Consider the following 22331-nt stretch of genomic DNA (forward strand, 5'->3'; position numbering starts at 1 on the left):
GTTGTACCAGGCCTGCCAAGTTCATGCCCAGTCCCCTTCACAGCTCCAGCCCACACATGACATGGACAACCCCTCCCTTATCTCCTCTGAGACAGGTGGCCTTTCAGGAAGGGGTCACAGAACCAAGAGTCACTGTCACCTTGGCTCTCATGGCCCTTAGCTCATGTCTCTGGCCTAAGCCACCATCCCTTCCAAACCCTAGTGACTCTGAGACCCACCTCCTGTGTGGGTCCTCACTTCCCAACTCATTCGTTTGTTATTTTGGGGTTTGGACCCCAGACCTCGCACATGCAAGGCAAGTACTCTACTTCTGAGCCACACCTCTGTCCCCTTTTCTTAAGCTTTTCTTTTTAAGACAGGATCTTGTAAAGTAGGTCAAGCTTGTCTTGAACTTCCTCTGTATCTCAGGATGGTCTTGAAATTTTGGTCCTCCTGCCTCAGCCTCCTGAGTCCTACGTTAGGAGTTTGTGACCACGACAGCCCTTTCTCCTCTGATCACTGCCTCTCAGTTCCCCCAGTCAGCTCCATTTTATACCTGAAAACACTGAGGCCAACTGACTGACTGGCCCAAGGTCACTCAGAGATAGTGGCAGAGCTGGGCTATCGTCTTTCTATCCTGGGCTTTAACCTCTGTGGGGGAAGGGGAAGTTGGGCCACTCAGCTCAGGATCTGCCTGTTGGGAATGGAGCAGAGATTTCTTGAGTTAATACACATCGCCCCACACAACTGATCTCATAAATATCACTGCATCTGCAGGCTCACCTGGAGCCAGCTCCTTGGACCGTAGCAGCTCTGTATCCTGTTCCCTGTCACAGCAGGTGGAAATAGTGTGAACTAAGGAAATCTCACCAGCAAAGATAACAGCTGAACACTTGTCTCCTGACAGACCGTACTTAAGAGAGTGCTGACCCACACACACCGGTCTCTGCCCCCCTCCACGGGCTAGCTTTGAGCATGAGTGCACATGCTAGACCAGGCTCGTGGCCTTGGATGAGTGATTCGTCATCTCTGAACCTCAGTTGTGTTCATCTGGGAAAAGAGAATAGACCGTTTATTTTGGAAGCATGTGTGTAAGTGTAACATGCATGGCCGTGTCTAGCTGGAGGTTGTAAGCAATATTAAAATTCGGGGGATAGAAGTGACAGGGAAGTGTGGGGTTATATCATTAGTCTCTTTACCAGGCACCAGGCAGCTGGTCAGTGTCACAGTTTTAAAAAAAGGAAGAAAGAAAACGAAAGACAAGTTCTGAAGAGATGGCCCAGTCAGTAAAGTGTTAGACACAAGCGCAAGAACTTGAGCTCAGATCTCCAGCACCCACATAAAAAGCTGGTGGCCTCAGCACTCTGGAACAGGCTGGGACAGGCAGATCGCAGGCCAGCCATTCCGGTGAAGTCAGAGAGCCTCAGGTTCAGGGTCTCAAAAACTGAAGTGGAGAGCCATTGAGCAAGACACCCAATGTCAACTTCCATACACACACACACACACACACACGCACGTGCACGTGCACACACATGCACACACACGCGTGCACGCTCACGCATGCGCACACACGTGCACACACACACACTCGCATGCACACCCGTTTTGAGGCTGTTCCACCACAAGTGCTTGCTGTCTTTAAGATGCCTGTTGGAGTAAGGGACTGGGAGGTGGGATGTCAAGTCCAGAGGAGTCGTCTTGGGTCTCAGAGAGAATGTCCTCTAGAAGTGTGATGCCCTCAAGCACACTGTTCACTCAAAGGACCTCCTTCATCCTGCAGAGCTGGTCACCCCAGCACCCACCTCAGTGACTGCTTCCTGGGCTCCGAATGCCGCAATCACACCCATCCTCCCAGAGCCAGTCCCTCACCCTGCCAGTCTCACAGTGTTGACACAAGTCACCCTCTAAGTGTCCCTCTTGCAGTGTCCCTTGGGGTCCAGGCCCAGACCTCTCCTGCTTTGCACAGGGATGGAGAACTGAGCCCAGCTCCTCACAGCCAGTGAAACCCAAGCCCAGCCTTCCCCATGAGACCAACCCAGCCCAGCACAGCACCAGTTCCCTCTTTCCCAAAGGACTTGGACAGGAGCATTTCCAGTGTAGCAGGGGACTGCCTTTTTGTAGCCCTCTGGGGATGCCAGTCTGAGAACACAGCCAGTGCGGCCCTGGATATAGTCAAGAAATAGAGAGGTAGAGCATTCTTGAGAGTCCTGGATCAAGCCGTACCTGAACCTTCACTGATTTAATAAATCTCCCCTCATCTTAAGGCAGGGTGAATGCATTGTCCTGTCACTTTGCCCAGTCAAAATGTCTTCACTCATAAACTTAAATTTCTGTTTAACACCCTTGTAAAACTAACTAGGCTTTTAAAACAAAGTCAAGGCTGCCAGGATTAACATGGACTCAGAGCAGAAGGGCTGGATAACATTTTAAGATCATCTCCTTGGGTTTTAGGACACCACCTGCTTTCTAGCTGTGTGACCTCGGACAAGTCTCTAACCTTCTCTGAGATGCTTATCTTCAGGTTTCTGAGATTGATGTCAGGATGCAGTAAGGTGATGTGCCTAAAGCACCAGGCACACAGTAGGAGCTCAATGAATGTACCCCGACAATGTGGCTCACCTAACAGAGCTTGCAGAACAGAAGGATGTGTCAGTCACCAGGACCTCCCTCCCAGTCTATTGCTTTCATCCAAGAAAGAAAAGGAACAGTACTTCGAAGTCAAGGGGACCTGGATTTAAATCATACTTCTGCTCTGTGACATTAAGCAAATTGGTCAACCTCTCTGGGCCTTTTTCTTCTATCAGTTAAGTGGGAAAGGCATTGCCTACCTCTTAGGGAGACACAAGGATGTCCCCGGCACAGCGTTCTGCAGGTCACGAAACTACTTACCAGCCTTCTTAAGGATCTTCCTGATCTTCCTCAAAGAGTGTTCCCTCAAAATTGAGCTGGAGCCAAGCCCCCCTGGCTCAGTCTCGCCCATGACTCCATGTCTCCAACTTCCAGTCGACCCTGAAGACATCGAAGCTGTGTGTCCAGCCCTGACCTCCCGCCGTATGTCCTGAGAGCCTTCCAGGTGTTCTAAGTCGGCACAAAGTCCTGGCTGCCATGTCCTCATGGTCAGGATTAGCTCTGCCACCCTGGCCTCCACCTCTTGTGGGGATGTGTCTGAACATGATTGAAGTTACAATCAAGAGCTTGGAATCCTCAGCCCTGGTGTCTCCGCCCTGGGTCCGGAGCCACCTCCTTTTGAACGTAGAACCGTCTTAGACAGTGCCGCCTTGCTCTGTGAACCAGGCTTGGAAAGCCCACTTCCAGAGATTAACTCACGGGGCTCTTGCCTGACCCTTGCCTTAATACAAGGATTCAGAGTGTGAATGGACTGTGGGGGGGAGGGCAGACTGCGGAGGAGGTGCCAGGCTAGAGGGAGGACTTCGAAGGGCACCTTACACAGGGCCTCTCTGTTTCACTCCTTAGTGGTTCTCAGCCTCCCTGGGGTGAGCCAGGCTGCTCCACCAAGCTCTGCCTGCTCTAGGTCCAAAACAATGGAGCGATGGACAAACTGGGACCAATGGCTCTGAAACCAGGAGCTGAGATAAATCCTCATCTTATAGACGGCTTTCTCTGGCACCTCAGGGGCAGAAGGTGAACACACCAGCATGTGTCCCCAGGTGCACTAGAGATGGTTTTGTTCTTGTTTTTTTTCTCACTGCCTATTCAGGCTCACGCTAGGCTTCACCACCATGGCTCACCCTCCACTCTTTGATCCCAGGAGTTGCGGTGGCGAGGGAGGAGTGGTGCTTCCTTGCCACATATCTTCTGTGGAACACCGGAACTCTGAGGCCACTGCCAAGAATGGGACTCCATGGCTGACCATACCAGCGTCTGGAGGTTCACTTTCAGAGTAAGGGGAAGGAGACAAGTATTTCGCAGTGTTCATATTAGACACTCAGTAAATTCTTGTTGCACTCAACCACTCAGTCACGTGTCTCCAAACTCAGGCCTTGGACAGCATCTAGATCAGAGACCCTTTGAAAACCAGGAAGGTGGTGGACTTTTCTACCCCAAGCTGCCCTTGCCAGGGACACTGGACATACATTGTCAGGGCTTTCTAGCTTTCCTCAAGCTCAAGCATAGCTGTGCTTCTCACATGGGAAACTGAGGCACAGAGGAAGAGGTTTGTCCAAAGGTGGGCAATGTATAACCTTCTGCCAGACACTGGCCCACTACATGGAAGTACCAGCTCTGGTCCCGGCTACAGGGCCAGAGCCATGAGCTACAGGCCCTTAGCACCCCACATTGCTACCACCGCTATCAATGCTTCAGGGTGTAGTAAGGACATGGTACGTGCAAGCAAGCCCCGTTTCCTTTCTTTCCCTCTTCCTTTGCTTGCACACCTTGGAACAAAGCGTATCTACCACCCGAGGTGATCACGGAAGACTTCATGCAAGAGGTGTGCCCTGTTTGGGCCTCGGTGCTGGGTGCTGCAGGGAGGTAGGGGCCAAGGGTTATTAATAGGCCTGGCTCAATAGGGCTGGATGGGGGTGAATGTGATACAGACACCCAGCACCATGCCTGGGGAGGACCTGACACCGGAAGAGGAGGGGGCCAGGGGCCGGGGGAGCGCCACCTCCCAAAATAGACAGGACTGAAGACTATTTAAGTGGCTGTCCTACCCCTAGTCTCATTTCCCAACAGGATCCCCCACCAGCCCAGTTTTTCTGTTCAGGCTCCGGCCCCTGCCCATCCCTGGTAAGTGATAGCCCCTGAGAACAGAGGATAGAGAAAGGTGGATTGGGCTAACTAGAAGGGATGGCCGTACTACCATTTCTCTAGAGTCAAAGGGGAGGTTTGCCGAGTTTGGGACTCCTGGATTCTCTACCTACCTCTTAGGTAGCCTGGGCAAATCCTTCTCCCAAGGCTAGACCTCAGCTCTCCATCTCCTGCCCTGAGAGGTAGAGCCATACCTCTGTGTACTCTAGGGGCTCCATTGAAAGGGTCAAAGGGCCGAAGGGTGGGAGGTAAACCCATGGATGGGAAGTTGATTGGCTGGGCTGACAACACCCATGCTTCACTGACGAGGTCTCCGGCCCAGAGAGGGCAGTCCAGATACTGAGGACTCTGCAACAGCAGAGGAGAGAGAGAAGGTGGAAGTGGTGTGAGATTTTACCATAGCAGTCAGCCTGGGGCTCAGATGCGCTGATTTGGTAGGGCTGAGACCGGGGCTTGAGGAAGGATATCTAAGAAGTTGATAGCACACCAAGTCAATGGAACAGAGCTAACTCTGCTCTGCCACTGCCTTGATAGGGGTCTTTAGACACTTAGAAACTCCAGACTCAGTATAGCCCACAGATTCCTCCAGCTGGGGAAACAGATGTGGTAACTAGGCCACAGGGTAAGCGAGCCTGGATGCTGAAATGACAACACAGGAGCCTGGCACATCGGAACAAGATGCAGAGGCTGAGGCCACCGAGCCAACTGAGTCGGGAGCCATAGGAGCTAAGGCAGCTCAAGGGTCCGGGACAGCTGAGGGGTCTAGGGCAGGCCTCGTGCCCAGAGCTATGAAGTCAGGGGCTGAAGCCTAAGTCTCCTGAAAGTCAGCTGGCAGGCTTTGGCCCCAGGACGCTGACTCACCAGGAGGGGGCAGCTGGAGCCAGCTACTCCTAAGGTTTCCAGGAAGGGCAACCTTCCAGGGCTCAGCCACGGGAGACAGTGTTGACAGCGAGTGGCAGGCAACTTGAGCTACTGGGCAGCTGGGCAGCTGTCCCTTGATCCCCAATATCATCACCATCCCAGACAAGGTCCACTGCCTCAGGACCCACCCAGGGGTCCATCCACCCCCAACACGACCTGTGTAGACCAAAGATAAAAGTTATAACTCAAAGTCGTGAAGGCATTCAGTGTAGCTCACAACTAGACCCCAGACCTCCAGACTCCCAGTCCAGTTCTCGTATACTTCAAAGGCTTCTAGTCACAGCCTGAATCTTTTGGAGACCTGAGGGGAGATGGTGTTGAGGTGTGGTCTCATGAGATGGAGTGTCCTGGTTCCCAGATAGGATGTTCTGATTGCAAAACCCGGGTAGTCTAGAAATTGTGGTGCAATGGGGCCACTCCTTACACCAAATGTTTGGCCAACTAGAAAGGTGGATAGTTACTCCATGGCGCTTCCCCCAGCTTAGCCTCCTTAGGAAGGTTTTCAGGAATTAGAGGGAGGGCGGCACAGGTGTGGTGGCTCTGGAGACCAGGAAGTCTTCTGACAGTTAAGCTGGCACCTTCCCCTGAGAAACCAAATCAAGTTTCAGAACGTGCTGCCCTGGTCAGGTGAGGGACTGAGTGCAGCCAGAGCCTCTGCACAGAGGTCTGTCCGGTCCAGGCTACCTCCTTCCCGGGTCCTGAGGCTCAGGTTTCAAGACCTCAGCATTTATATTTTTCCCGGCATAAATTTGCATCCAGGACAGAGGAAAGGAGACTACAGGAGGCATGGGGAGAGAATGAGTACCAGGCCAGGAGGGCCCCTGGGGTGAAGGCTGGACAGCATCATTTCCCCCGGCGGGTAGACATTATCTGAGATGCCCAGATTGGAACCTCTCTCCTCCCGTATGTCCTAGATGGCAGGATAATTGTCCAGTCCCTGCTGGTGGCCCCTGAGATCAAGAAGTGGCCCCTGGTGGCAGGGTCCTGATCCAAGCCCCTGGGATGCCGAGGACCCCTCGGGCGTGCAACCCGCTCGGTTTAGCGGCACGGCGGGACTGAGCTTCTGAGCTGTGCGCAGAGCCGGGCGCCCCCTGGCGCGGAGCCAGGCCAGGCGGGCGTGCGACTGGCGCGCGACACTGCAGCGCTGGTCATATGAGCAGAAAGGATGAGAAGAACACTTTTTAATCTTTTCGCACTTGCTCTGCCCGCTCAAACAGTTGCAGGATGTCGATGACAGACTTGCTCAGCGCTGAGGACATCAAGAAGGCGATAGGAGCGTTTGCTGGTGAGCAGTGCACTCCCCTACCTGTCCCCGTCCCCTTGCCCTCTTCCCGCGCCTGGGGCACCCTCATCCCTCTGCGAAGCCTCCCCAGTTTCTCCCGCCCACACATCGGTCCCCATCCTCGGGGTTGGTTCCCTGGTCCTCTACCCTCCAAGAGCTGCACTGGCTGTGCGCCCTGCCTGAGCCACACAAAGTTGTGGGCGCAGGAGGATGGCCTCTCTGGGAGGACTCCGGGGTCCAGGACCAAGCATGAAGACCAGGGTGGGAAGGAAGCTCTGGGATTCTGGGGCAGGACCCAGACTTCTCCTCTGAGAAGTGTAGAGGGGCTGCAAACCAAGACTTTTTTCTCCAAGAGACCCCTTTCCTCCACCCCTATTCCCAACAAGATTTTTTTCCTGGAAGATAGCCCACTGGTGGAGATCCCCTCCCAGGACAGACCCGAGGGCACGGTGACCTTTCTGTAGCAGGCACCCAGCCCTGCCCAGCTGGGCGCAGCGCCCCTTAGTGCCTCCAGCTTCCAATCCTTTCAGGCAGTCCAGGAGAGGGGTCCACTCAGCTGTGTGGCCTCTTTACTCTGAAAAGACTCTAGCTTAGATGCTGTTCCTCTCGTCCATGTAGGTAAACTGAGGCTGGGATAGGATGAAAGATGTAGAAGGTCACCCAGTCCAGCACAAAAAGGAGGAAAACTGGGGTGGCCTTAGATGTCAGTGCCCCACCTTCATGTGTCAGAGGTGGACAAAGCTATTTTCCTTCCCTACTGCTCTGGACTGAGGGGAAACCAAGGTTCTTAAGAGTCCCTGGGCTGAGGGGGGACATCCATCTGCTTTTTTTTTAATAGCCCCTTTCCTTGGGGCACACACAGGAAGCTCCAGGAAGCCCCCTTCCCCTCCCAGAGCACTGTGATACCCCATTCACTGTGGCTTGAGCCACCTTGTCACCTTGAGAATGAAACTTAACTGAGCCTTTGGAAGTCCTTCATCCCAGCCCCAGTCACTAAGATACGTCTCTGAGTCTGGGCAGGACTTCTGGGTCCTCCCCTCCCCCTCCCACGATGTGACCTTGACAGAAATGTGTTGATTTTCCTGACACCAGTATATGGCCAAGAGAGAAAACTGTTCTTCTGCCCACCCTAGCATCCATTGCATGCCCAGGTGCAGCTCACCTAGCCACCACCCAAAACGAGCTTCATAGAAATACGACTCTCTGGAGGCTGACAGTCTCTGTGTGGCTCCTCAGTATATGCGTGGGGGAGCCAAGAAGTTATGACCTTGGGCGTAGCATCCTTTCCTAGCTGGGCTCCCTCTGCCCCCCTGGTCCCCACAACCATGCAGGTGTCCTTTAACAAATGCTAGAACACCCCCTTCCCTGATTTTCCCCATACCCTCCCCCAACCTTCTTTAACCTCCTCCTCCCCCCAACAGCTGCAGACTCCTTCGACCACAAAAGGTTCTTCCAGATGGTGGGTCTGAAGAAAAAGAGCCCGGATGATGTGAAGAAGGTGTTCCACATTCTGGACAAAGACAAAAGTGGCTTCATCGAGGAGGATGAGCTGGGGTAAACTAAGGCCTGGGGGGAGGGACTTGGTGTTAACTCCCCAAGTCACCATCTTTCTCTGTGTGCCTCATAGGAGCAGGCTTTTCTTTGTCCCTCTAGGGCAATGTCCCAGGCACCAGGGAATGATACCTCCTGCTTCCAGAAGGGTCAAACCATCAGCTCAGAGAGCAGCTAACTAGGTTAAATTATAGCCACTTAATATCGCTAATGGAATGGAGTTACTTAATAATTTAATACCAATGAAGAGGCACTTATTCTGGCTGCCTCCCGCCACAGGCAGGGCAGGAAGCATTCTCCTTAGAGTGTCATTGATTTCCACATGTCTGAAAGGCACCTTCCCTGATCTGGTCAGCAGACCCCACACCTCTGGACCAGAACTGCAGCTAAGCAACTTCTGGGCAAGCCAGGGAGGCAGAGCCAGCTCTGGAACTCCAAGGTCCTTGGAGCAAAGCACAGAGGAAAAGGCAAAGCCACATTAGCATAGAGCCCTCTGCTCCAGCCCGCCTCAGCCACCTGGTCCGTATCTGATGACCCAGCTGTGCCTTCTGTTACTTTCCTGCCAAGCCTGCCTTGAATTTTGTTAGAAACAGGAGGAGGAAGGTGTTGAGAGATGCATTTTAAGTAGGAACTTCTTCGATCTGTCCTATCTCTCCTTCAAACTTTACCCCAAGGGCACCTTCTTCTAGAACCTTCTCCCACCTGACAAGTACATGCATATTCACGCACAGGTGCATGCTAGGTGCTCCCCCTACCCTCCAGGTACCACATCTCCAGAGAGCCTCCTAACTCCTCCCTCACCTGGGTAGGAGGCATATGCTCCCCTCTGCCTCCTCTCTCGGGGTGTCCATCAGTCCACCGCACATGAGGTCTGTCTGTGAGGACTTGTTCTCTTCCTCATTTATGCAAGTGGTTTATTACAGTCACTATGGCGACTCTAGCTTTTATATATTTATTGAATAAGCAAAGGCAAGATTCCCCTAAACTGGTGTCAACCCTGCACTGATCCACCAAGGGTCAGACCAGGTCACGTGGCCAGCCTCGCTGCATGTGTCCCGCACCACCCTCTGCCTATCCCAGCTTTCCCTGTCCTGCGCAGACACCAGCCCACCATCCTGCAAGGTTCTGCAAGGTGACCTTGGCCTGAGTCCCTCCCATTTCCCCCCTTTTCTCCTCCAGGTTCATTCTGAAGGGCTTCTCCTCAGATGCCAGAGACCTGTCTGCGAAAGAAACAAAGACGCTGCTGGCCGCTGGGGACAAGGATGGGGACGGCAAGATTGGGGTTGAAGGTGGGTAGCTGTGACCATGACTCTGGGAACCCTGGACGCTGGGCTATGTGATTGCTAAAGTTTTGGTCTGTTGAAAGGAAGGAGAGATGAGAAAAAAAGAAAATCCATAGGTCAGAGAGCTCCACTACACTGCCAAGCAGAGAAACCCGGCCTCTAGCTTTCTCCCACCCCCCTCCCTATTTAAGTATATGTATATATTGAAATTTGAGCAACCCATGAGAAATGGCTTTCCCCCCTTTCCTGCTGTGGTGAGGGAATGTGGGAGGGAGGGTTGGAGATATTCCCTGCTTTTTTTTTTTTTTTTTTTTTTGCCTAGGTTCTGATTCAGGATCTGCCTACACTGGCTCTGTGACCTTGGTCAGTGTCCCTCTGCACCCAAGGCTCATGTCTGTAACCAGAGGAGACAGGCCCACTGATCCCCTAAGGACCCTCAGACTCTTGTAGTATCTGATTCCAAGGATGGAAATTCCTTATCTACTGCCCTCCTCAGCATCTCATCCTGGTGTCCTGTAACCTCAGATAGGTTTTTGGCTTCATTCAAACACACCATCCCATCCTTGTAGGGGAGCCAGGAAAGAACAGCCAACCAGGCTCATCTGGGAGTTAGGATGCTCCAGAAGTTTCAGTGACTTTGCTTAGAGCCCAGGCACAGGCCTGGTGGCCCACTACCCCACATTCTTATTTGGTCAACCTGCCTGGCATCTATGGTGCACATCCCAGAACTGTCAGTTCTCTTACGCCACTCTGCAGATGGCAAAAGGGATGATCACAGTCTCAGCCTGGTTCAGAAAGCTTGGATGGAGGGTATGACAGGGATCTCGGATCCAGTCTGTGTCTGAGCAACATGCTCTGCCGCCATTAGCCTGTACGGTAGCCTTTTCGATGACATAAAAGAAAACTGTATTTAGGTGCCTCTGGGATTCAGATCCCAACATTTATAGGAGGGTCACACGACTGTTGCAGGACTTGGGGTGTTCATCTCCAGCGGAGTGATGGCTCTTTCATGGGGAACCCCTGAGGATGTGGTGTGCTCACGTGTAAAGTGCTTAGAACAGGACCAGGCATGGAGCACAGACCAGGAGCCTTTTGCGGGCCTGTTAGTTAAAGAAAAGGAAAACGGGGGCCAGATTGCACCTGCACTTTAAGTTCCCAGTGTCTATTCGAGAAGTGAAGGATGTACTTGGTAAATATCTGCTGCCCGAGGGGAAAGCCCAGACTCCTACACTCCACCTCCCTTCTGCTCCTCACACCTGTGACCTTGGGCGCATCCCCTTCCAACACCTGGGTTCTCTTGCCTGGCACATGAGATGCACAAACTTATCCTGGGACCTGTAAGTGGTGTGGACACAAATTGCTTCGAGAGAAGTATAAAATTCTGTAAGTACATGGGAAATTATTAAGGAATGTTTAGTGAAAGCAAAAACGAAGAAACTACTGAGTTAGAGTGCAGGGTGTGCCCTGGCCATAGGACCCTGCTGTTCTTTGGGGCTGAGCAGAGAGTGGGGAAGAGATGCCTAGTGGCTTGTCCTCTCTTTAGAGATTCTGGCAAGAACTGCTTTCCCATCCCTTCCCTTCAGCTCCACCCCCAAGCCCTGGCTTCCGCTGCAACCCAACTTGCCCTCCATTTTTGAGATGCATTTTGAGCCAGAGGCAGGGTCTTCAAGATGATTGCTCTCAGCCAACCTAAATGAGGAAGCAAACCAGGGCAGCCCTTGACCTGGTTCCCTCCTCCCACCCCTGCTGTCTGCCATACTTGGTCTTAAAGGGCCAACTAAACTCTTCCAGAAGACTCAGAGGCAGCTCCCAAGGAGTAATGTGATGCCTAGCATTGGGTAAAATAAAGACAATTAGGACAACGGTATAATGCCATGTCCTGGTGAGGAGCCCTTGAGCAGCAACCCTGTAATCCCAAGCCATAGCTTCATGGATAGAACACTCATGAAAGCATGGATATTAAAGGCAATGCCCAGCATTTAATAAGTACCCAATGAATGGCAGCCATGAACTGTCCATGTTAGCTATGGTCTGTCTGAGTATGGCCTGGTCAAATGGTCATGCAAGCTGAGGTTGTCTTCATTGAAACGCTTGGGACCAGAGGTGTGCTGGTTTCCAGGTATGTTTGGATTTTTGGAGTATTCAGATAGTGTGGCCATGACCCTGAAAGGGTTTCAGATTTCCAGATTCTGGGTTAGGGACACTGGTCTGTGCCAGGCAGAGTGGAGGTGCTGGGAACTGAGGCTTGGAGGCCAAGAAGGGTACAGGTTGGGACTCAGCAAGCAGGAGCAGGTCCAGGCATGGTGCTGGCATCAGCAATGGCACCGAGGCTGGAATGGTTAGGGCAGGTTTAGAATTTAGCCAGAGGCGAGTTCGCCAGGAGTGAACAAGAGCTGCTCTCTAGGTGTGTACTGCGTCTCGGGCTGGAGCTGGGCTCTGTGGTGTTAGCTCATCTTCTCCCAGGGTGACAAAGGAAAACCGTGCAGAAAAGACAGCTTAGGGAGGCCAAAGTCACACTATGCTCAGGATTCAGGCATAAACGCCAGTCTATCTAACAGTATGGGGGCGGCCTGGACCAAGCTGTGCAGTCTGAGAAGCACTACAGGGTTCTGGAGGAACTCAACAGCAGGGACAGAAGATGGGACTAAGGTGGCACTGGGTGCCCTATCCTGTGCTTCCGCAGGGAAGATGCAGGTGCCCCTCCTCCTTATATAAGCCAACTCGAGAAGTAGGATTACCAGTGCCGGACAAGAAGGGCATGGGAGGTAAAACTTTCTCTGAGGCCCAGAATGTCCTAGGGCCAGAGAGTCTTGAGCCCCACCTACCAGCCTGAGGTTGCTTCAACTTCTGTAGGACCCAGGCAAGTCACAGTGTCCCCCTGGCCTAAGGACCGAGGCTAGAACACCATCCTGCCCCTGGGGGTCCTTCCGCTGCACAAGACAATGAATCAGGACTTAGGTTCAGCTGTGCCCATGAACCTCCATAGCAGTCTCTTTTAACTTGGCACAGCCCTTCCTATGTGCCAGGCACTGCCTCCAGCACTGTCCTCTACCATCTTCTTATCTATCTGTGAGGGGGGGTACTGTTGTATGCCCACTTCAGAGGCAGGGCTAGTGAGGCTCGAAGGCAAGGATTTATTTAACCCTTTGTGCCCAAGAAGAGAGCGATGGTTGAGATGCGTGTTGAGCTCTGTTTGCCTGCAGCATATGGGTTGTGCTGCTTGCTCCATGCCTGGAATGCTGTTGAAGTTTAGCAAACACCCAGCGTAAGGTGGTATTAGATGCTGACTGTGTGGCTTGCTTCTCTCCAACACGCTTGGGTGTCCCTGATACAGGGACTTTGCCTTCTTCTGTTCTCACCAGGATAGGTCCTGGTGCACAGTGGGAGAACAAGAAAAATTTGTCTAGTGAATGAATAAGAGAAGGAAGAAAGGGATGAATGAGAGGATAAATGCGTGGAGGAATGAACGAACAAATCAGTCAGTGAGGGAATGAGGGAGCAGATGCCTATGTCCTGCAAGACTGCAGGAGGGAGCAAGCCCAACCCCAGCATGCAGAGAGACTCTGCATGCGTACAGGCTTGGGGCTTGGAGCCACATGTACACCAGGAGTGCAGAGCCAGTAATGACCTCTGTCCCAAGCTCTTCTCGCCTCTCTGAGCAGGAGGATGCTTACATAGTTCTTTAAGTGCCCAGTTGCAGAAAAGGAGAAGGAAGACACAGTTATAGCATCCTTCAGACTCTAGTATCTGGGGCAACAACTTCCAGGAAGTTTAAAGACATTTATAGACGTGATCGATGGCAAACAGCCACCCTAAAAGCCTGGGACCCAGCAGGGAAGAAGGGAAGCAGAAAAGGAGAGAGAGGCAGTAAAGAGGGGGAAGGGCCCCACTGTGAAGGCCAGACAGCCTCACCTACTGGAGGGGCTCCTCCACTTCCCAGGCGTGGACCTGAGGCTGGTCCCTGTAGCCCCCTCCTAGAGATGTTTGCAGTCTGAGTGAGACCCAAGTACCCCAGTTCTAACAAGCTGCGTAGTGATGTTGATGGTCCAGGGAATCACAAAGAACTAGAACTTTTCAGTAATTCCAGGAGGAAAGGGCAGTGACTCCCCTCTTTCACAAGGCCTGAAGCATAAGAGGTGACCTAGTGCAGGGTCCCTCATGAGGGCTGAGCTTGAAGGTGCTGCCAGGACCGTGTGCTGCCTTCCTCACTACAGCGAGTGCCCCTAGTCTGGCTTTCCACACTTAATGCACAAGGAACACAGGGAAGACAGACTGAGGTCAGTAGCTACCCCATTTCCTGTGTGCCAGGGCCCTCCAGCCAGGCCTCCTGATCCAGCTCACTCAGCCCTCACTCAGCTTCACAGAACAGCATTGCTTTGTTCTCTACACAGACAAGGAACCCGAGCCTCGGGATGCAGAGAAGCTTGCTCGGCTGTGAAGGCAAGCATACTTCTCTTGCCCTCCGAGACTTAGAATGATCTAAGCCTATATGTGTGTGCGCTCAGTTGGGCATCCTTCCCCCTTGTGACCTGGACCCAGTGATGGCTCTGCTTACCTGCGCTTTGTGCCAGTTGCACCTCAAGCACCTGTGTTCTGTATTTTGTTCTTTCGGTTGAAAATGTAGCTGTTGTCATTGTAGAAAAGGAGCCTTTCTACTTCCTTCTGGCAAAATCCTTAGCAGCCTACTTGGGAGTGGAGGGAGGTGATGATGGCCAGGTGTCATGGGCAGCAAGAATGAGAACCTTCCTGTGCATAGACACCAACTCTGAGAACGTCCTGGCTGTCCCACCTTCTGGACAACCGTTCCCTCATCCATGAAGTCTGGGTAAAATACATAGCCCTTCGCCTTCTTGCTTTGGTTTTACGCCACTCTGCTCCTCCCTTTAGAAGGAATCAAATGCTAATCCACACAGAAATGGGACTGGGTATGAGACCGGAGGGCAGGGAGGACAGAAGACCCCTGCCTCACTGTGGTTTTCTCACCTGTCTGTCCCTGTAGGACTTCATAGGGGGTGCCTATGAGGGTCAGCCCACAGACCTTAGATGAACAGCGCCTGCTTATAATCTCACTGCAACCTCCCAGCCGACCCAGGAGGTCTAGGAGACAGGGTCACATCCTCACTGAGAGGTGTGGAAGCGGAGGCACAGTGAACGTTGAGGGCCAGAGTCACAGGGCGTGCATGCCCTTGGTGGGATGTGACCTGGGTCTCCTTTCCACAGCTTCCTCCCCGAATCTGAGCTGGGCCTTCGGAGTTATAAATGTTTCCATGCTTAGCAATCTGCTCCTCTATTCCCGGGTGGACTTCCGCTAGCTCTGGCCTTATGCTGCGCTAGATAAGATGGAGCAAGGAGAGGATGCAACGCTCCTTATGTAACTGGCCTCTTAAAAAATGGAGCAGCGGTCAGGGTGGAACAAGATGTCCTCCCTCCGCTTATCCTTCTCCTTCCGCTGCTGAAGCTGCAGCTGGAGTCAGAGCGGGGGCTCTTCCAAACAGTCTTTGAGCAGGGACACAGCCAGGCTTCAGCTAGCATCCTCACCGCTGGGCCCCAGCCAGGTTTCAGTCAGCATCCTCACCACTGGAACCCAGCCTCAGTTTCCCCATAAATAACATGAGGATCAGAGCCAGTGAGGACGAAACGGGATAAGGTAGTTGGCAGTGTTTGGCAAAGAGCGAGTCCCCAGGACTGTTGATGCCCTCTCCTTATGGCTGCCTGACTTAACCCCGAGTGACCCCGCCTCCTCGTTCTGCAGCAGGAGAAAGTGATCCTGTTTGCGGCATCTATCTATAAGAAACCGAGCCCTGGAGCTATTTCGAGGCGGGGTGAGGTGATGAACCAGGAGCCGGCCCTTGCTATGGTCATCAGAAGAGAGGGAAGGCAGGCCTTCCAGACGCTGACTCCATGAGTCTCAATTTCACTCGGGGCTGTCAGCCTCTGCTGGGCTCACCTGTCAAGAGCTTCTAAATTTGTCCGATCCCACAGCACCCAGGATGAGGACGGCCCTAATTAGGCTAATTTCAGTTTCCTAAGGGAACGAGCAGAAAGGGCCCGGCCGGCCCTCCGCCTGCAGCCTCCCTCTGGCCACATTCCCTTGTGTCTCCCCCTCTTTCTGATTGGACAAGGAAGACATCAGAAATTGTCCTCAGAGGGGCTGGGGTGGACTTCAGACCACAGAAGAGTGCTGTTCTGCATAGCTTACAAGAGAAAAAAAATGTTCTAGATTCTCCTAAGGGAACGCTGTCCCCTGTACCTCATCAGTGACTGATTTAGTTGTACCCATTCTATGTGCCAGGTGTCTCTCACCTGAATCTCATACAGTCTTTCTCGTGACCTTAGGGGTGTCCCCATTTTACAGAGGAGGAGGTTGAGGTGGGGTTCCAACTTGGATCGTGTCAGGAGTTCACACTGGGTCAGCTGTTGGCTGTTTGGATGTCGTGGATGCTCTGCTTCCACGGCGCTTGACCTTGGTTGGGGGATTGCTGTAGGAGGTTACTCCCGCAGTTACTACTCCACAGCTCCTCTGCGGGGTGTGCTGCAGAGATCCAAGGGAGGTGGCGCTAGCTGTCAGCAACCTCCTCCAATGGGCTCATAGCGCATCTTCATGCACTCGGTTGCTCTTCAGGAAAGTTGCGAGCTGGCGCTACTCCACTTCGCAAAGGAGAACACTGAGGTTTAGAGAGGCAGCACAGGGGCCCATAGCCACCTAGCCTTGGTGGAGACAGATGATGAAGAACCACACTAGCAATGGAATGACAGTGACAGATGGAGATGTCGGCCCCTTTCGCTGTGCCAGGGAGCAATTAGGCGTTTGTGGTTTGGTCGGAGGGGCTGGAGGTATAGAAGCGGCTTGATGGCAGCAGCTGCCAAGAGCTGAGAGCTTTCTCTGCAGCAGACCTGCGGAGGGGGGCTGTGGTATCATCAGGCTCGACAACTCCAAGAAGCCGCTAGTCTCATAGGCTGCACTTTAGAGAGGTGGAAACTGAGGCAGGAGTGTCTAATCAAACTGACAAGGACAGGAACTGTTGCTCCCCCCCCCCCCCCCCCCCCCCCCCCCCCCCCCNCCCCCCCCCCCCCCCCCCCCCCCCCCCCCCCCGGAACTCTTCCCCCCCCCCCCCCCCCGCTTGCTCCAAATGCCAAGTTAGAACATTTTCCTGAATGAAAGGACATTTCTCAGCTGGGGTTGGAGGGGTGAGACATCTGGTCCAGAGAATGGCAGAGCACAGGTCCCTGCCCCGCCTTCCCACACCCGTGTTGCATCTGAGACCCTACCGCCAAATCTGTTGACCTAGACACTCCAAAGTCTGTGTGTTTGTCATTTGTCTTTCTTTGGGGTGAGAGGAGATGTTTTAGAGGCGACCTTTGCCAGGGAGGCTGTTAGTTAATTGGCAGTTCCTAAGAACGCTGCCCCGAGGAAGGCACGAAAGTCCTGAAGAGGTACAGTGGCCATGCTTTATTTGTCTACAGTGCCCTGGTCAGGGTTCTAGGGGAGATAAAATTAGAATCCTGTGCTCTCTGCAAAAAGCCAGGCTCAGTGGCCTTGAGGACATCCTAGCTAGTTCACAGAAGATCCTGGGGTCTGACGTATTGGGCTTTTGGAAACCTCACAGGTCCAAAACATGCTGCCAGGCTCCCCAAAGCATAGATCCCCATCAACACCCCTGGTCTACTGTACCCCATCTTGCCTAGACTTCACCCAATCCAGTGTATGTAGATCACATCTGGTCTCAGCTCATAGGCAGGAGGTGAGAGGAATAGTCAGGAGCCCATAAACCCTAGCGTGATTATAAAAGCCAGCTTCCCTCTGGTTGCTCCATGTGAGCAATGCTGGGGGATTTTGTGTCCTTACAGGATCTGGGCCACTAGCCTGGTCAGTAGGGCTCACGCAGGAATTTTATGCGACTGGAGGACAAATTACTTTCTATCTGACTGTGACTACTTTGGCTGCTATTTTCCCAGCTGTAAAATGGGAATCACCTGTGTACCTCCCAGGGCTTGCTGAACCCTAAGGAGGACTCGTGAGCAGTATCACCCTTCACCCTCCTCCGTTCATTCGATCTTCAATGATTCTCACCTGCAGGCTACTAGGCCAGACTGGTCACAGGGAAAGGGGTGAACCAGGGAGAGAGTGGGGGAGATAGACAGGAATAAACAAGACGATAAATAAGACCGTTTCCTAGTGTGCTAAGACCCTGAAGTCAATAAAAATGGGCTAATGTGACAGCAGCTGTGAGGACATTTGAGCCAGGACATGTGTCGCTCTCTCCCTAGGTCAAAGGAGGTCACAATCTCCCCAGTAAAGGAGGAATCTGAGAGTGACTGTGGCAGGGATCCCATCTGCTGCTGTGACCACGTTAGAGCTAAACTCTAGGGCCTCAGTTTCCCCCATTAGTAAAATGCAGGCAAGAATATATCTATCCGTGGTAGTCCTAAGAATTCCGTGAGGCAATACTCCCTGGATTCTTCCCGTGTAGACATATGATGAATGCCTCACAGAGCCTCACAGAGCCTCAGCATGGACAGCACCGACAGTAATAAGACTTCTAATAAGAAGATAAAGACAGCTCACAGAGCACCACCCCTCCCCCTGGATCCTTCAGGCTCACAGGGTTCTTGGTTGAGAAGACAGGAGATTGACTCCTGGCTTGGGGGAAATTCCTTGAGTGTTCAATGTTTATTTACTTGAGTTCCCATCCACGCCTCTCATCACTCAACCCAAGAGCCTTTGGAGGTTTCAGGTGCTTCACCTGCACAGACCTTCATCGTCTCTTGCCTTGAGTACCTATGCAGACTGCCACATCCAGGGACATTAGGGACAAGAGGGTGTGGTGTCTATTTCGCAGGTCAAACCTCAGAAAAGTGAGAAGCGCAGGGTTGGTCCCCTCACTGAGCAGGGGCCAGGGCAACTGCGTGGGATCGCTGATGTTGTCATCAATTTAAACTTTAAAACACTGTTTATATTTGCAGTTGGCGACAGTAACAGAAAGAGTCCCTTTGCCCTTCTGCCAGCTTCCCTGGGGTTAACACTTGGGTAACCTCAGGGCAGGGAGACAGGTGAGGAGTGACAGACACAGATGTCCTGTACACAGACTGAGCAGACAGAGAGGACTTCAGGGGACTCCCAGGCTCCTTTGGTGGCCTTTGGAAGCTGCTTCACACTGGTTCTTCAACCATTGCTTATTCCTCCTAGGGAACTGGCCTTGCCTCCCTCCACGGATGCAGAAGGGACGGAAGTACCCTAGGACCTTTTCCAGGAAGGCCCACACCTCTCACTCCATTCTCATATCACAACTCTGCCTTTTCTAGGGCCTATAGGAATAGGCAGACCGGAATCCCAGGGGGCTCACAGAGACAAGGAATGGCAAATTCCACAGCTATTCTGACTTCTTGTGTCGGACAACAGAGATGAGCAAAGAAACCTCTGGGCTCAGAGCCTCCATTTCCTCACCCACAGATTAGGCACCATGATAAACAATAAAGTGGGACTCGGAGCCAAAGAAGATACTGGGCATGAAGTGTTGACAACAATGGATGCCCAGCAGACACCGTCACAGGCGGTAACAGTGTTGTCTTTCTGATGCCCAGCAGACACCATCACAGGCAGTAACAGTGTTGTCTTTCTTTTGCAGAGTTCTCCTCCCTGGTGGCTGAAAGCTAAGTGGCGCTGACTGCCTGGGTCTCCCGCCCCTCCACCCCCAATGCCCCATCTCAGCCCTTCTTGCGGCCCTCCTGAGTTTCTGTTCGGTTTGTTTATGTTATTTTTTACTCCCCCCATCCTCTATGGCCCTTGAATGAACACCATTCTTCTGAAAAATGCTGAAGAAACAATAAAGGCTGTACCAATCGGACATCACCTGTAGGGAGGACCCAGGCCTGGTAGGGTGTTGGTTTGGCAAGTTTTTCGAAGGTGGCAGGGGTAGTCTAGAAAAGGTGTGGGAGACGGAATGGGTGTGTCCTGATATTTCCTCCCTGTTTGATACTGAGTGTTCACACAGGCCACCTCCTTCAGTCCTTGCACCTGTCCCACAGCAGGGGGGAGCAGGGGATGATGGAACGTCCATCTTAAAGACACAGAAACTGCATTTTAAAGAGGGGAAGTGAAGTATTTGAGCCCACACGGATTACTGTATGTACCTGGATGGTCACCTTCAGGAAGAGCTGGATCAAAGGACTCTAATGATGCTCTATGAATAGCATTGGGCACTGCTGTGGTGCATACCTGGTGAGGGCAGTTAAGGAAAGAGGAGTTTACTTTGGTGCACTCTGAGGGTACCGTCCATCACGGGGAAGTCAAAGAGACAGGAAGAAGTGGTCGCGGGCCACATTGATCTCATCGTATGCACAAGTCAGGAAGCAGAAAGAGATAAATGCTGGTACCCAGCTGGCTTTCTCCTTAGCCTTGGGGTCCAGCCCATTGGGTGATGTTGCCCACATTTAAAGTAGATCTTCCTACTTCAGGCTAATCTACAAACTTCCTAATGGATACACCCAAAGATTTCCTAGAGCAGTGGTTCTCAACCTCCTAATGCTACAATCCTTGAATACAGCTCCTCATGTTGTGGTGACGCCCAACCATGAAATTATCTTTGTTGCTACTTCATAATTGTAGTTTTGCTACTGTCACAATCATCTGTTTTTCCAATGGTCTTAGTGACCCCTGGAAAAGGGTCATTCAGCCCCCAACGGGGTTGTGACCCACAGGTTGAGAATTGCTGTCCTAGATGAATCTAGATTCAACCAAGTTGCCAAGATGAGCCGTCACAAATCCCCACAAAAGTGAGCCCTTCGTTACTTATCTCTAAGAACTGCCTCCCTTCCTGCCAAAATAGTGTTGGGGTCAGGCCCTCCTCCAGTAGGCAGACCTCTCCAGAGACTCATGAGCATAGCAAACCAGCAGAAATGGGCTCCCCCTTCCCGTCACCCACCCTAAAGACCCAGACTCAACTGCTCGGTTAGTCTAACTAATGTTTCAGGAGCATGCGCTTGCAGAGACTTTTGCAGAAGGCCATCCGCAGCAGCCCTGCAAGGTGTCTACTGCCACAATACCCCTGGAGACTTAAGATCTAAGGTCACACAGCACACAAGCAATAGAACCAGGACCCCATGCTCCAAGGCACCCCCAAATCCTGTGCCCCTCTACAAGTACGTCCCAAAAGCCAGAAGGGTTCAGAAATGAGGTTCAGCTATTCAGGTCATTCTTGTTAGAGAGGAGGTAAGGACCCCTTTAGGAATCTGAAGCTAGGGTAGAAAGAAGCTGAGCAGGCAGATGCGGGAGCACAGCAGCCCTCAACAATGGCAGGTGGCCCTGAGAGAGGTTCCTTTAAGTGTCCTGTGTCTTTCTCTACGCTTTGTGGGATGGGACTGAGCAGGCTGCAGAGCAGCATCCAGGCAGGGCAAGCAGAACAAGACCTGGAAGGAGACCCAGCGCCATCCTGTGCAGATGTGCCGTGGTCCAGTCCTGCCTCATTGCAGATGTGCCCAGGCCCAGTCCTGCCTCAATGGCCAGCAAGTGAACCAGAGGCAGAGTGAATGGGAGTGCCACAGAGAGCATGGCAGTGCCAGACAGCAAATTGTGAACCAGGGAGTGTGAGGACACAGGCACACGTGGGGATAGCTGGGGCAACGTTTGGTCCAGGGCGGACCCAGGTTTCCATGACGTTCTCAGAGTTCTCTACCTTGAACACTGAGGTAGAAGTAAGGATGAAGACAAGGAGTCACCCTGTGCTAGACCACAAGGAATGCAGGGAACTCCCCACAAGGACATTGTCGCCCCCAAAGCTATGCCCCCAGGCATTGCTGCAACTTTAGGTTGACATTTTTATCTGCTGGCAACTTTGCCCTGTGGAGGTGGGCTGACTGCTCCCAGGCTCTGAGAGGCACTGGTGGGACTCTGGCAGTCCCTGGACCACTGCAGTGGCCTGGCTTGTCCCCTGCCTTTCCTCTCCTTCCCCGACAGCTGCACACTTTGGAGTAGAAGGCATTTTCCAAATTGCAGGTTGGGTCACAGTGTTCAGCTGGATACCAAGGGATTGCTCAGACTGTTGAAGAAACTGTAGCTTTTGGCCTTAGGGTGGCCCAGCCTCCCCTGTACCTACCTCCCTCAGCAGGGGCTCCACCTGACACTCTGTTAGTCTAGATGGCCCCCTCTTTGGACCCCTTTGCTCCTGCTGATACCCACTCCCCAACCACCCATCCTGGCTCAAAACAACCACCCTGACTGCCAGCCAGAGTCAGAAGCTAGACCTTCCCCCTCCAGTGAAATGGGAGTAGGAAAATGTGTCCCCTCCCTTCCTGGCAGAGGCCATGCAATGCCTGTGGGTTTCCCAGCAGAGCCCAAGACTAAGCCTGTTCAGATGCTGAGAGTCACCCACTTGGGTATGGGGGTGCCTCGAGGGCTCCCCGATCTCTGACTGAGTCAACCAGAAGAGGCCAAGGGCTTGCCTAATGTAACTATCCAGATCGCATGCACAGTTTTGAAGGTAGAGAGCAGACCAGGAAGCTCGCCTAAAGCCTCTTGTTGTCTCTCCTCCCATGGGGCCTCATCCTCA

General features: G+C 52.7%; 1 protein-coding gene across 1 annotated transcript; it reads left to right on the top strand.

Annotated features, from left to right (window-relative positions):
• Positions 1-6588: 6588 nt before the first annotated feature.
• On the top strand, positions 6589-19610 carry Pvalb (parvalbumin). Its single transcript, XM_050165780.1, has 4 exons — positions 6589-6955; positions 8374-8506; positions 9683-9792; positions 19413-19610. Exons 1-4 carry the CDS (start codon positions 6895-6897, stop codon positions 19439-19441), a joined length of 333 nt encoding a protein of 110 aa, XP_050021737.1. The 5' UTR covers positions 6589-6894; the 3' UTR covers positions 19442-19610.
• The last annotated feature ends 2721 nt before the right edge of the window (positions 19611-22331 follow it).

Source organism: Alexandromys fortis, unplaced genomic scaffold, assembly GCF_014885135.2.
Source record: "Alexandromys fortis isolate MF-2015 unplaced genomic scaffold, M_Fortis_MF-2015_v1.1 scaffold_157, whole genome shotgun sequence".
Lineage (NCBI taxonomy): Eukaryota > Metazoa > Chordata > Mammalia > Rodentia > Cricetidae > Alexandromys > Alexandromys fortis.

Excerpts from the sequence above, each read along its gene's own strand:
- Pvalb (XM_050165780.1), top strand. The coding sequence starts at position 6,895 with ATGTCGATGACAGACTTGCTCAGCGCTGAGGACATCAAGAAGGCGATA. Across the intron at positions 8,507-9,682 it reads ATCGAGGAGGATGAGCTGGG|GTTCATTCTGAAGGGCTTCT; the intron begins GTAAACTAAGGC and ends TTTCTCCTCCAG. Across the intron at positions 9,793-19,412 it reads CGGCAAGATTGGGGTTGAAG|AGTTCTCCTCCCTGGTGGCT; the intron begins GTGGGTAGCTGT and ends TTTCTTTTGCAG.